Here is a 15026-nt window from a genome sequence, read left to right on the forward strand (position 1 = left end):
AGTGAAAAAGCCGGAGCCCAATTCTGAACTTTTCACCCTGAAAAGATACAATCTGTGCCGCTTTTATATATGGTACTAATACAGATACGTATCAGATTGTTTTCAAAGTGTCTGCAGTCTTTCTGGTTATGTTGCATTTTATCCAGCTTTTAAGTCATTCGTGTGAGAGATGCATCATAATTCTGCTCCAGAAAAAGCCAGACATGGTAAATCTGGACGTAAACAATGCCTGGAAATTATGTTTATGAAATTATGAAAGAAGCATATGTCACTGAAGTGAATCACGTCACGATCCCACCACTCATGTTTCTGATTACACATCAAACAGACTTTGGGGATGTAAACTGTTCCCACAGAAGTCTCATTGTGATTGCATTTAATTAGTAGTATAAAAAACATGCAAAAAAAGTGGATTTCAGCAAAAGGATCAGAATTGGGGCACAAGATCTTTTGTGTGAAGGCATTCCATGTCCTTGAGCTGGTGTTCTGCATGTTTTATTGTACCTCATATAAAGTACATGAATGGTTGAGAGGAAATGCCATCACTTAAATGAGGGGTCTTGGAGCAGGGACAGCTACCTGAAGGAGCCACTGGTCTGGAAAGATTTGATGCGGCTGGTCTGGTCTAAGATGTTCTGGTTTGTGTTTCTCTGCTGAGTTTTATGCATCCTGGATTGATCTTGTTGGGGGTCTTTCTTGTCTCACTTCCATCCCATTGTGGATGTTCTAGTTTGATCTTCAGGTGTAATCCTTATAACCTGTTGTGATTAGATTTTTTTTCCCAGTGTTTTTTTTTTTTTGGTCTTTTTCTCCCTTTATGTTCTGTCTTTTTTGCCATCTTTTCTCATTTTCTTGCCTTTTTTTTCCAACTCAATTTTCTCTTGCTTGATTTTATCAAGTTTGAGCTTGCAAATGTTTGATTTTCCTTTTCCTTTCAGCAGTTTTTACCCTCCCTTTCATGTTCTCTGCCTTTCTAGTCATCTTTTCATCTTCTGCTGTAACTCTTGCAGAACCAATCTCACTGTCTCTCACAAACACAGACACACACACATCAAGTACGTCCCTCCGACTGTTGAAAGCCTTTGTTATTTTTTGACGACGTGTAGCAGCACTCTACCTGTCGACGCTACCAGATTAAAACAAACACTGATCTGGCGGTGTATCCTCTTCTACTCATCACACTTTTTTATAATACTTCTTTTTTCTAAAGAAGACATCAGGAAGATACATTTGTTGTTGTTGATTTTCCCTTCTTTTAACAGTAATTGTGTGTCGGTTGCCACTTTTTTCTCTCCCTTGTTGTGTCTCTTGCAATGTTTTTCCTCCTCACCCACCCATCTGTTTTCCCTCCTGTATTATTGATCCTCCCAGCAACCGTGTCAATACAAATCAGGCCTGTGGATCCACTTTTTGCCTGTATTGATTGGACTCAGCGGCCATGGTGCTCCTGAGCAAAAAGCGGCACCTCTCCACCACCTCTCGCCCCCCTCAGGGCTACGCATTCTCCTCCGTGGGAAACAGAGATCCTGATTGCCAACTGGAGCAAAGCTGCGCTTAGTTTCAGCCTCAGCTCACTGGGAATTGAGTGATGGCGGCTGATGCAATGATGTCATCAGCTCGCTCTGTGGACACAGCGGCCATATTTAATTTATGTTGCTTTAAAGTCTCATCTGATCCCCCTTTTGATCTCCAAACCTCTAGTTTGTGTCATTACAGCCCCTGGAATTTTTCTGCATACATATTCTAACCACCCTGCATAATTCAGTACATTGCAACATCATGTTTACATTAATTTTACTTGTTTTCAATTTGGCATTTGCCAGATCAAATAGAATATAACCCGTATAACTTTGTTTTACGAGGAGGATTTCAGGTGCAATCAAGTGCAATCAAAGGAGTTTTGTCTTAGTTCTTTTTAACCTTCTTATATTTTGTCACATTCACACAAAGGTAGATAACTTAAGGCTGTAATATTTAAAATAAATCAGTTAATTCAACTCCTGTATTATTAAACTGGGCTGAAATAGCTTGAAGGTAAGTGGTTAAAATGGTTAATTATTAACTCAGCAGCAGGAATGAAATCTGGATCCAGAATATGTTTTAAGACAATCTGAGGCAACTTTAGTTATTAGCTCTATGTCATTTAAAAGCTCAAAAGACTTTTATTTATTCATTTATTATTTTCACATACAAAACACAAATTAAATTATGAATGTATTAAAGTCATAATTTAATTCAGCATATTCACATCCCACTCTCTGTTTAATAAACTTTGCAGGATTAAATCAACACAGAGAAATGCAACCATGCATACTCAGAGTAAAGGGCAACATAGAGTAGTTGATTAACTTAATTAACATGGTTTTGGACTGTGCAGGACCTTCTTAATGCAAAATAATGGTACTATGCCACTTGCTTTTTTTTTTTTGCTTTTTTTTTGGTATTTATAAAAAATGATCAAATTACTTCTTTGGGTACTGATTTAGAATGATTGAGAAAACCAGGAATCATTATCTCTCAGAGTTCTTTATTTCCTTCTAATAATTTCTAGACCAATCAAAACTTCTTCAACTTGCATCCATTCTGGTCTTTTTTTGTCTTTATCGATGTTGAAAAGATAATGCTGTTGCATTCAACTCATCGCAGATATCTTGCCTCTGCGCTTTTTATTTTTTCCTCCTTCGTTTCCACTCTAACCACAGAGTCCAACTCTAATTGAGTTTTTGTGTAGCTGTTCGCTCCTCCTACATGCCATCCTGAGAGCCCAGACGTCATTTTTGACTCGTTGTGGATTAGGTTAGTGGTCAGGAAGAGGGCACTCTGTACTAACACACACTGTGAAGCAATGACATAGATTTTAATCTGTGTTATGTTCTGTAATATAAATTTTATATCAGTTTTGTTTCCATTTATTGCTATTTTAATTCAAGTGAAGTAAAAAAAGACCCAAAGGTATTGTTAATACTCTCACCACAGCTAGCTTAAAAATACAAATCAAGAAAAATCTGAAGTAGCTTTTTAAAACAGAAAATATAAGCCATGCAAAGAATGCAACAATCAAAAAAAACAAAATCAGCTGCTGATAAATATATATAAGAAATTATAAGATTACATTACCAATAAATTATATAAAAAAAGATACCAAACAGGTTAGTTGTTTTAGTTTATGACTAGGTTTATTTAGAAAGCCTGAGTGATGATGAGCAACAAGGTCAGCATCTCTGTTGCAGATTGGTTACAGTTCACCTGTTTCCACCTGCAAAGACATGCAAGGTCTTCCACTCTGTTTTGTCTAAATGAAATAAAGAACAATTAAAAAACTGGTTGGGATTCTGTTTACCTTTTACCTTTGATGACTTTTAAACGGTTTTTATGCGATTTGCTTTTTGTGCTCAAAATTAGCTTTTTGTGCCTGACATTAGGAAAAGTCAGGATGTCTAGGTGGTTATACTCTCAACATGTCAGCAGATTATAGCCCAAACATTTCTAATGGAGATAATGGAAAACTGAGGATTAAGAAAGGGAAATAGAGAAATTGTCTTTCCTGAAAAAAATTGATTTGATTTGCTAACTTTAGTAATTATTGCACATTAGTTGGTGTTTTGTATGTTCTGTTCCCAATAGGGACATTTATGGATTGATTTCTCAAATTCTTGTCATGTGTAATTCTCATCATTATCTGCCTTGTTATCTTAGCTCCAAACTCTCTCTCTCTTTCTGTCTCTTCTCCTTCCGTCACTGGTCTTCCTCTTTCATCCCTCTCTCTTCATCAGTAGTGAAAAATGGGGCTTAATTAACTGAGTGCCTGCAGGACTTTGGCTTTCTTCGCATGTGTGTGAGTGTGCTGAGGTAAAGTAGGCCATTCTATAAGGTGGTTAATTAGGATGCAGCAGGCCTCTGTCCACTGGCTCCAAGGGACCAGATGGAGAGCTGGGTTCACCAACAGAGGAGGGTTTGTTCAATGGGTTTGCTTTGACTTGATTGCAGAATGACAACATGGGCTTGAGATTCTTCTGCAGCACATATCTTCTCTTTTAGTTTGTTTTTACATATAACTATAATTTTCATGCTTAGCATAGGTTAGACATTAGCATACTTCTTTCAACTCAGTTGTTGCATATACCAGCAGCCATTTGAACTCAGTAATAGCTCATTTTAACTTTCAAAGCAATCAGAATGGAATATAACATACTCTGATGCAAATGGATGGAATCCTTAGAAACATTTTCTTTATAAATTAGAAAAGCTTGGGTGGGAATTCAAACAGCTTAACAATTTATACATATTTACTAAAATGAAAACTAGAATGACTGGTTGTGTATGCAAAAGGTAAATAGACAGAAATTACACACCACAGCACAGTGACAGAAAGTTTAAAGATAAAATTATGTAAAGACTTTGGACGATAGTTGAGGCAAACATGTACCGTTGTGCTCAAGAAACAATAACTGTTTACTCCCCTTCCCTCCATCCATTCAATTTACAATTAATTCCACTTATTTGTTGTAAAATCAACTAGCAGACTTAGATTTAATCCAATCTTTTTATAATACCAGCACATTTCTTATTAATGTGAGTTTTATTTACATTACCTTTTAGGTTTGGAGCTCTTCACCAGAGATAATTCATAATAATAAAAGTAGAAACAGATAAAAAGAGATTTGACTGCGGTATATTTTCTAATGATTTTCCAACAGGTTATAAGTAAATTTAGAAATGTAATTACATTGATTTTTGATCTTCTGTTTGCATTGTTTCACTTGAAATATGTTTTCCTATTTAAAGAAATGATTTGACAAAGCAGAAATCTATTTGAGGGAAATAATAAATTGTCTTAACATAAACAATCAAAGGCTATCAGAAACTCTTCAATTTATCTGTTGAGCTCAGAATAGAAAATCTTGTTTTTTCCAACTCTTGGAAAAAAAAGACATTGTGTCACATAAAGTAAAACATAGTTTTAGAAAGTTTTTAAGTCTTCACAAAAGAAAAATATCACAAACACAACAACACAAAGCTGGGGTGCATTCACATTCTGAAAACATAAGTTTTGTTGTCCTGGCAACCAGGCAGCAAGTCACCACAGAAATACATCCCACACTGTCAGTCGAACACGTGCAAGCACCAGCGGTCAAATACACATCAGTGTGAGTATTTGCACTTATTAAGGGTAAAATGGATGGTGGCAGACATAGCAATAATAGTTGGGCCTTCACTCTGACAGAAACACAAGCTGAGTGTCATGCAGCTCGCTCTGATCCTTCTCCAGAGCCAACACAGCTGTGTCTCTGTTTGTGTCTAAAGTCACCTGATGCACACAAACAGCAGGCTTTTAAGGAGTACACTGATCTTTTGTCATTCTGTCAAGGAATAAAAACGCTGGCTGGTAATTTAAGTAAAAAATGATCCAAATTACGATAACAGTTATACCAATTTCTATTTTTTTGGCCATTTTTGATTATTGTGCAAAAATAAAAATGACACTCAAGGGGAAAAAGTGGAATAGGCAAATTAAGGGTATTCTCAAACCCACATAGTCATTTGACATTGTTCAATTTTGAATTGTGAAATGAACCAAACCCTTTGAAACACCTGTGCTGGTGCTGCACAAAGAACCAGTGAAGGAAACAAAACAAAAACCTGGAGAAGACACTGAGTGCAACTTCCTTCTTCATAAAAATATAAACAAAAATGGAGTGGCGTCAGATTTTAGCAGTTGCAGGATTTCACTTTTGTTGTTGGTAAAAGACCAAGAGCCATTTCAACCGCTAGCGCTAGACACACAAGTTTGTTTTGGTTGCATTCACCCAGAATTCCCTGTACTATAGTCCACTTCCTACTTTGGAGCGTTTTACACTTAGTATTTACATGCATTTGAACCGGACAGAGTTCACTTAATAATTAATCTGAGACTTAGGTTTGTAAGTGAACCAGGGTTCGATTGTGCATTTACATCTCTGCAAACAAACTGAACTTTCTGGACAGATGAACCAGAGTTTGATCAAAGTGGTCTAAACGGGACTGGTATGAATGCACCTTTAATGATCAAGATGAAAAAAAGCATTGCAAAGCAGCTACCTAGGTCAACCTTGGTGAAATCCAACTCTCACTGGAAACAAGTCCGACTTCCTGCCAGCAACAAGGACCAAACTCTGACAACGTTTGATCAGGGTGTGACTGTAAGAAGAGGCCTCGTCCACCCCAGAGGACTGGCTGAGTGACATGGTCGAACGTCGTCTCTACGTCCACAAAACACATGTAGACTGGTTGGGCGAACTCCCATGAAGCCTCTATTATCCTGTGGATGTAGAGTCTTTTTGTTTGTTGAATATAATATGCTGTAAAGACCTAAATCTGTTTCATTTTCACTTTTATATTTTAGGCCCAAAAGCCAAAGAGTTTTTAGGAGAATGAGATGACAGCGCTGCATTTAGCTTCGGTTCCTGCGCTCTTTGGCAGCTGATTGCAGAACTCTGTATTTTCTCTTCTTTGGAAATATTTTTACAGCAAATACCCTTTTATTTTTATTTTTCTCTTTTGAAGTCTTCAAAAAAACCAAAAAACAACTTGAATCTCGGAGTTTTGAGGGGGTCGTCATGCTGTTTCTGGTTTATGCTTGCTTTTTCCTTTTATGTGTTTTAGATCTTCTTGCACTTTCCTTCTCATCTTTAATGTCTCTTGCGTGTGCTGATCACAGATGTTTTTCTCCCCCTGTTGCGCTGCTTAGCAGGTTGCGACAAACAGGTTTGTTGAAAGCGCTTTATATATAAACTTGTCTTTCAATTGAATAAGTTTTCATCATCGGCTTTGTGACAACCTGTAGGCGTGACTGTATTTTAATTTAGTCCCCTACATCTTGTTTTCCTTCCCTCCCCTAATTGAGGCGAAGCATTCGCAGCAGAAGTGGTTTTCTATTTTTGAAGCCGCGTTGGTTGGCTGCCACATCTCCTCTTCACGCTAAATCCATCAGCTGCCATTCAAATCAGATACTCAGAGGAGAAAGACAGAAAATAGCTCCTCTCATTGTGTCTCTGTCCCCTCAATTCTGTTGCCTCCCGCTCCAATTCTCCAACGATGGTTGTAACTGATCCTCTGTGAAAAAAATGGAAATTGGAAGACAGCAGATTGGAGTTTGGCGTAAACAAAGCTCAATTCTCTCCCTTTTTTTAGCTTCGTTTTGCGGAACAAGGCGTGACACGCTTTGCATTGAGATTCAAATGAATAAGTGGTGGCTTAAGATGGACTTATCCGCACTTCACTGGGACTATTTATCCGCTTTTGTAAAGGATGTGTCATTCTCGACTCTTCCTGCGTAAAAGGCTAAAGACAAAACAGCGTTCTCTGTTCAGCCCATCTGACTGCGAGGAATTATTTCTGTTCAGAGCTTTATGAAACTTTATTGATCTCTCCCAGGAAGCTAGGCCATCCCCTCAGCTGAACTGATCTGGCAGATAAGCGGAGGACAATCAATTCACAATCAGAACACAGAGGAAAAGCTCAAATCTGAGCCAACAGTTATACACATCAGAGTGTTTGTTTCTTTTGAAATTGAGGAGGAATTGTTCCAAACACGAAGGCTGCAGAAATATTATAACAGCAGAGGACTGAGAGTGAGAGACAGATCAGGGATAGCAATAAGAGGATGAAGAGGAAAAAGATGAAGGACTAAGTACAAGTTGGACCCAAAACACAGACGACAAACCAGATGGGTTCAACAAGTTTTACTCACAGAAAAGCAAATGTGTAATGTGAGCGGCTACTTCTTGGGTTCAACGCTCAGGCCAGACTCAAACTGGAAGTCATCAGGAAATGGAAGTCCGACTCTCTTCTGTGGAGACTTTTAACCTCAACAAACTTGAAACCTCAGGGATGAAACTATTATTTTCTTAAAATATTTAATCGTCTCCCTGTTATCAGTCATAATGTTTGACATTAGGTATACATTGTGCAGAACTCTGAAGGTTTTATCCCTACATTTCAGTTGGCTTGAGGGTTGGACAGCACCTCGATGTGCCTCTTTTTGACTCATTTTGTTTCTTTTTATTAGGATAATAATGTTCATGTTGCTTGACCCATTTTGAGCCAGACATCCCCTGTTGGACATATGACCTTTGAGCCAACTCTAGAATGATTAATGCTGCGTAAAGAAAGGAAATGAGAGGCTGGTTCAATGACTGCAGGCTGATCAGGCGCCATCATTTAACCTCGCTGCCGTTCCTGACGATCTATTGGGACATTTGAAATGTTCCAAACATGGCAAAAAGTAAAAATGAAATTATAAAAATATATCAAATAAAGGAAAATAAACAAAAGTCTCGTGCTTTATGGCAACAGAACTGCCTGTGGTTTGACACGTTTGTGATTCCGTATTTTTCTCACATTTCTCATCTCTTATGTCTCTCAGATGCATTGATCACCTTTTTGCATTGCTTATTTGTGGATTTTGCTCATCAGTGGCATTACAGTAGCAGAATAACAGAGTAGTTCAAAGCCTCAATCTGTGTGGTATAGAGCTGCTTGATCAGTTAATTAACTGCAGTTAATTAGCTGCGCCTTCCTGCCCTTGACTCTCTTAATTGCAAGGGAAACGCTGCAAGTATTTCTTTGACGCTGCTTCTTCATTTCAGTTTTGTTTGCTAAATAAATAGTGACACTGTGCAATATCATTTACTGTTTATCTCAGGTAGTATAAATGTAATATTATTTTTAAACCCTTGTGATGAATTAGAAATTAGTGCATATTAAGTTTGGTTTTATGGTGATTTACTTTGTTTTTCCACTAATTTGTGCCAGAACCTGCAACAACTTGATTTTGGCAAAAAGTTTACCTAACTTTTTATATGAAAACATTCAGTGATGCTGGAATGTAAAAGTGCAAATAGATTTTTTTAATGCATCATCTTCCCATCTTCTCACCTATAATTAGCTTGTTTACAGAGTTTTTCCTCCTTCTGTTGTTGGGTTTTTCTGTTTATCTGCAATCAAATCTTTCTTTTCTTCACTCTTCATTGATGTACCTCCTCCTGGATTGTTTTTAAGAGACACGCTGCTGTGTGAAGCGTCTCCCCCCACCCCTCTAACCTAAAAATTGTGCTGCAGTTCAGTGCCAGGGAAAATGTAATCTCACCAATGAAAGGAACTTACTCCAAAACTCAGGGGGATATGAGTTAAAGCAGAGGGATGAAAGAAATCATGGATAAAAAGCTGAGCAGAACAAATTGAATCTCATTCTGAGGCATTTCTTCACGTGTTAGACAGTCCGGAAAGTCTGAGAAAACATCCTACAGCTGGTGTGGAGAATCTGGCTAACGAGAAAGTGAAAAAACTCACTTAAATAGCATCATTTTACACCTGAAATGAGGAAAAAGTTGGACACATTAAGCCATGCTTGAGACATCCATTCAGTGTGAAAAGTGATGCTGCGCGACCCGGGTTCTGCTCCTCCGGAGCCTTGGCACGCCTGTGTGTGTTCGTGAAGCTCTGGCTTCAGCTCAGCGCCTCACATCAGGGATCTCTGCAGCTGTGAAGTAAATTTTCTGTGCTGAGAGGGATAAGTGCAAGGATATGAAAGAGTGCTTCATTTAAGAGAAGCTAAACTCAGATGAGACGAATAGCTGTTAACACCTGAAGGCTAAATGGTGGTCTCCCTATTCAGCACAGACAAAAAACAAATCTATAAGACACAGCAAAATAGGTACATGTAATTAGAGCACAAAACCAAGTGAACCTGTTTTTAGGTAATTTTGTAACGCTTTCAGATGAAATTATTTATCTTCTACAGCTCTATCCTTCTGAAAAACATGTTTTATATTTGCCAGCTTGTTTTCATTACTGAATTTAATTAGATTGCAACTTTAATTTGGAGCAGAATTGCTTGCAAAAATTATTTTTAAATGAAGATTTTGATATTTTGCTTTAGTTGTCCTGGATGATGGATGTGGTGAGCAGCAACTGGATTAAATGTCCTACTTTGAGATGAATAAAGTATTCACTTTCCTTCATTCATTTGTACGTCCTTGTATTTATTCTTGCTGCAAACGTTAATATAACATTTTGGGTTTTAAGTGATAGACTGATAGTAGGTTGACATGTTGAAGTGGAAAATCAGGATACGTGGTTTCCAAAATCTTTGTTTTTAAATTCAGATTTAAAAAGTAGAGACACGTTTTTCATATATATCACGCCTTGCCACTGATCCTCAGTTGGTTATCGGACTGGCTTTGGCTAGACCACACAAACACACTGACAATTCAAACCAGATATTAAATATACCAAATAAGTAGACATATGCATATTTTGTCTCACTGTGTGAAGCTAAATCAGACCAAACTTCTCTTGTTAGTAATAACTAACCTAAAACCTTAGCCAAATGCCAGCAGAATTTCTTAAAGATTTTTTTTTACTTTCTTCAGATTTAGGTGTGTACAAACGTTTGGTCAGAATCAGGGATAATTGTCTCCTAAATTGTATGACTTGGGTCAAACCTTTTGGGTTTCCTCCACACAGTTTGCTTCAGAGACAACTGAGTTCATCAATAATGATTGGTAGTTTCCTGTCAACAGTTTGTACCTGAACTGTGGATCACTGCAGCTCCTCCAGAGTTACCATGGACTTGTAGACTTGCAGTTTTCTCACCCTGTTTCCATTTTTAGGAAAGCTCTTAGAGATAATCCTTAAACTTCTCCATAACTTTCTCTCTGACCTGCCTGCTGTGTTTCTTGGTTTTCATGATGTTTGTTCTCTAACAAACCCAGAGGCTTTGAAACAACAGCTGGATTTCACCACATGCACACATAAATTTTGCATCCTTAAAGCCCTGGCAACAAGACAGATAATCAATTCGCTTCCATCCTCTGAGTGATCAGGAACCCAGAATGCTTCACTGTCGATATGAAAGGGCGTCATTCTGTAATGACGTTCAGTGGTTCCCCATCCGGAGGGGGAAAAAGTCTTCACAAGTCATTATGCTGGTGTCAGTGACCTCTGATCTGCCTGGAGGCTTGGAGGAGGTTCTGCCAGCTCTGCCAGCTCCCAGATGTTTTGCTTTTTTAAAGTTTGCGCCTCGCCTGATGTCTGCTGTTGACCTGTGGTGCTGCATCTGAATGTGTTAATATTTATCATGATAATGGGACAGATTTCATTTCCCTTTCATACACGGGCCACAGCTTTGCGTATGCTAAACAACCAACAGGAATGGATGTGATTATTCTGGATTTTATGCTTTGACTGAAGAGCAATGATGCATACAGAAAACAGGGATGTTTGCCTCTTCCTTATTATCACCCTGTCCTCTTCTCCCACTGCTTTTAAGTTGATTTGTCCCCTTTAATCCACAACTAATATTTAAATGTCTGCTTTAATGTGACATTCTGTAGCATGTAGCACTATTTTCAGATGAAGATGGCCTTCTTGTTGCCATATGGGAGACTCTGTTATAGTTTAGGATGTTTTTCATGGGTATCAAGGACTTTAAAGAACCAGAGGGACTGAACATATACTGCAGCATCTAGTTTTTACTTAATTAAGACTGTTTCAGTTTTTCTCCTTTATTTATTTTTGTTTTCTTACATCTATTTCTTCCTTTGATATGTTGTTTCATATCCACTTTTTCCACTTTCGATATTGTTATCTGAGGATCAGTATTGGCTGATACCAATACGATACAGAAGAATCCTAACCCCAGATTAACTGAATTATAAATGTATTTGATAACTTTGCACCAGTAGAGCACACTTAAACACACCAATATCTTCACAACTCCGTCAAACTTAAAAAAAAAAAAAAAACACACACACACACAACTTGTAATTATAAGTATAACAGCCAATGTAAAAGAAATAATAAGGAAATTGAAACTGACAAAAATAATAGGTTTATCTTGGTCAAACATGCAACAATAAGCTGAAACAAACCTGATTCTAAACCTAACTCAAAATAAATAATAAAGCAAAATGTTGCTCAAAGCAAAAATTATTGAATTCACAGATCAAAACTTTTTTTCAAAATTGGGTTCAATACAGATATTAATGTCGGATTGGTACATTTCTAGTTTCTTACCCATTAATTTCTTCTTCTTTAACTCTGACTCCCATCTCAGTGGATTGATGTGTCGAGGGACCTCTTCCTCCTCACCTCCTCATCATCCCCTTTGTCTCTCCCCTCCCTCTCCTGCTCTGTGTGTTGACACACCTTCAGAGGTGATATAAAAAGACAGAAAAAGACACCGTTGTGTTGGGTTGTCATCTCCTCTCCTCCTCTCCTGTCACCTGCTCATCCTTCCTTTCTTCTCTGCTTCCTCTGAAGTGAAGTTTCTTCTCTTGTCAGGCTGTTGTCTCCCGCGCTGCTGTGAAACGACCCAGGAGTCAAAACAACAGCGAAGCACCGAGGCACCCCCCAAACTGAACAAATCCCCCTTCAGAACCAGGCGACGTGAAATAATAAGAATAAAGATGGAGAGCAGAACCGTAGACATGACAAGCATGTGTGTTTTTAGTGGGCAGGTGGGAGCACCTGCTGTGCTCCTTCCTGTGTTTCCACTCTCAAAAGTTTTGTTTTATTTTGGAGGAGCTGCTTCTTTTTCTCCTTTTTCATCCCTTGCTCCTTGGTTCTTGTCTTCTCGTGCAGCAGGGTGGAGATGAAACACGGGGAAACATGAGAGATGTTGAAGAGAAATGTCACCTTGTCCCCTTTGGCTGAGAGCTGCTCCCCTTTTAGACCACTGCCTGAGCGAGTGGAGCGGGTTTAGCTAACGAGCTACGTTGTTGCAAAGCTGAGACAACAATAGCAGCACAGAAGCAGCAACCAAAATACACAAAATAGTTGCTTTACTCAAAGATATATAGATGTAACTTCTTCTATGGTGGATAATCAGGACAGAAGACAAAACAATTGAAAAAAATCAAGAAAAATCAGTTTAGCGTTCAGTTGTTCAAGTTTACAGACAACAATGTTATATTCTCATACTAAATGATTATCTTCTTCTTTCTTCTTTCTTTCCACATTCAGGTGATGAGTGGTACTTGTGCAGGTTGACTCTGAGCATGCCCAGTCAGGCTGACCTGCAGTGGGGGATGTTTCCGTCGCCTTACCTGGGCGCCGTGGGTCCTGATGCCACATCTGGCTCTGTGGTCTACCGGCTGTCAGCGAGACAACGAGACGGCGCGCTGGGACAAGCTCAGTTCCTCCTACTTGACGGTACATTCTCCTGATACGTTAGCAGAATTAGTTTTACATTGCTGTTTAAGTCAGGATCATCAAATTAACTCAAAACGTGTGAAATGTATGAATGAACCCCCAGAACTAAAGCAAAAATATCTTATGAAGATGTTAGCTAAATCTGTTAAGAGAGAGTCATCATCTACAGTGAACATCGGCTGAAAAGCCACGTATAGAGGAAGAAGCCAACCAGATTTGCAACTACACTCATGGACAAAGACCTTAGTTATGGATTATCTATCTGTCTGTCCATCTGTTCATCAAGTAATGGGCACCACTAACTAAAATACTAGCTATGCTAACTAACTCCAAAGAACTAATCATAAACATTAGCTCAATTAATGCTATGCTAATGGTGTTAGCCTGCTAAACTGCTAAATTCAACCATTCAACTGTAGGTTTACAAAACAACCAACTAAATTAGTGCCTTAGAAATTACTTGGGAAAATTAATTATGCAAATTTTCACAGTTAGCAAAAATACTAAAGTGGTAAGCAAAATATCAGCTCTGCTATTAGCGCATTAGCATCTATCTATCTATCTATCTATCTATCTATCTATCTATCTATCTATCTATCTATCTATCTATCTATCTATCTATCTATCATCTTGCTTTGTATCTTTTTTCTTTTTTTACCTGTCACAGTCAAACCTTGTTTTCCCAGTCTATTTTTCTCTAAACCTGTCGTGTCTTTGCTTTTATCTCCTGCCTGTATCTGTAATTAGGTCCGCTCCTACTCTGCCAGGCACTCTGTGACAAACCTGTTTTGCTCAAAGGAGTGATTTATAAATAAAGATTGACTTGTTGGATTTCAATTACTGTCAAGAGGGAAATGGAGAAAAAAAGTGCATAAAAAGCACAGAGCTGCACTCTTAATCGCTCCCCGGGGCAAAGAAATGCGAATAATAGCAAAGTCTCAGGAGAGGAAGGTAGCGAGTGGGAGAGTTAAAGGGTGGGCGTACGGGTGCCGGTGGCTGTGGATTTTTATTTTTAATTATTATTATTTTTACATTTTATGAGAGAAGAAGAAGAGAAGAGGAGGAAGAAGAAGGAATGATATTTATAGAGCTAATTTTTAATGCTCCCATATTAAAAGCTTCCCTTTGGGATAATGTGAGCACGTGTGCACTGACGAATAATCCAGTAATTTCAGTTAAAATCTGCGTTTGGCATCATGTCAAAGTGAAAATGTGTAGCCAGTGTGTATGTGTAGCACGGACCTAATCAGTGGCAATAATAGGATTTTACCCAATGTGAACATCAAAAATTTACTGTTTATTATCGTGTTTTTTTTCCCTACTCGCCACCAAAACAAAATAACTTTTAGAACATCACACAAAAATTAGCCATAATGGTAGCTAGCTTTTATTACCAGTAGGATTTTTAGATTTACTTCACTTCTGCAGAAAGTTAAAAGTGATTTCTGGCTTTAAGAGAATCTATTTATGCTTTAAATTTGCTTAGTGCTATGTTTATTAACTAATTAGCAGTTAGTAAAATACAAGAAAGAGATTTTAGCATGTTTTACATTCAGTTAAGTTAAAGTACTTTCTCATCTGGTGACAGTAAGGAGATATGAAATAATGGAAAATCTGATCCACCTTCTACTTAAAAACACTAGAAAGAAACATCAAACATGAATTAAAACAATATAAACTTGTATCCTTATGGGTTTTTATGCAGGTTTGTCTTATCTAAAGAACAGAAAGGACGCTCTCTACCTCCTGCTGTTCCTCTATTGCGTTGCACCACAGCACAAAACTCTGCTAACACCTTCAATGTTCCAGTTTTCTCAAAAGATTTGAGCTTA

The 15026-nt window shown here is 38.1% G+C and overlaps 1 protein-coding gene across 2 annotated transcripts in view; it reads left to right on the forward strand.

Annotated features, from left to right (window-relative positions):
- LOC103152430 (neural-cadherin) overlaps nt 1–15026 on the forward strand; it is a 194735-nt gene that overhangs the window by 111201 nt on the left and 68508 nt on the right. Inside the window, exon 1 of one of the 2 annotated variants that reach the window (XM_016661096.1) lies at nt 13006–13194. The exons of the other annotated variant lie outside the window; for it this stretch is intronic. Coding sequence (XP_016516582.1) covers nt 13041–13194 — 154 coding nt within the window. The 5' untranslated portion in view covers nt 13006–13040. Of the gene's footprint in view, nt 1–13005; nt 13195–15026 lie in introns of those variants that run through there. 2 annotated transcript variants of the gene reach the window in all.

This window comes from Poecilia formosa, unplaced genomic scaffold (assembly GCF_000485575.1).
Source record: "Poecilia formosa unplaced genomic scaffold, Poecilia_formosa-5.1.2 Scaffold310, whole genome shotgun sequence".
NCBI lineage: Eukaryota > Metazoa > Chordata > Actinopteri > Cyprinodontiformes > Poeciliidae > Poecilia > Poecilia formosa.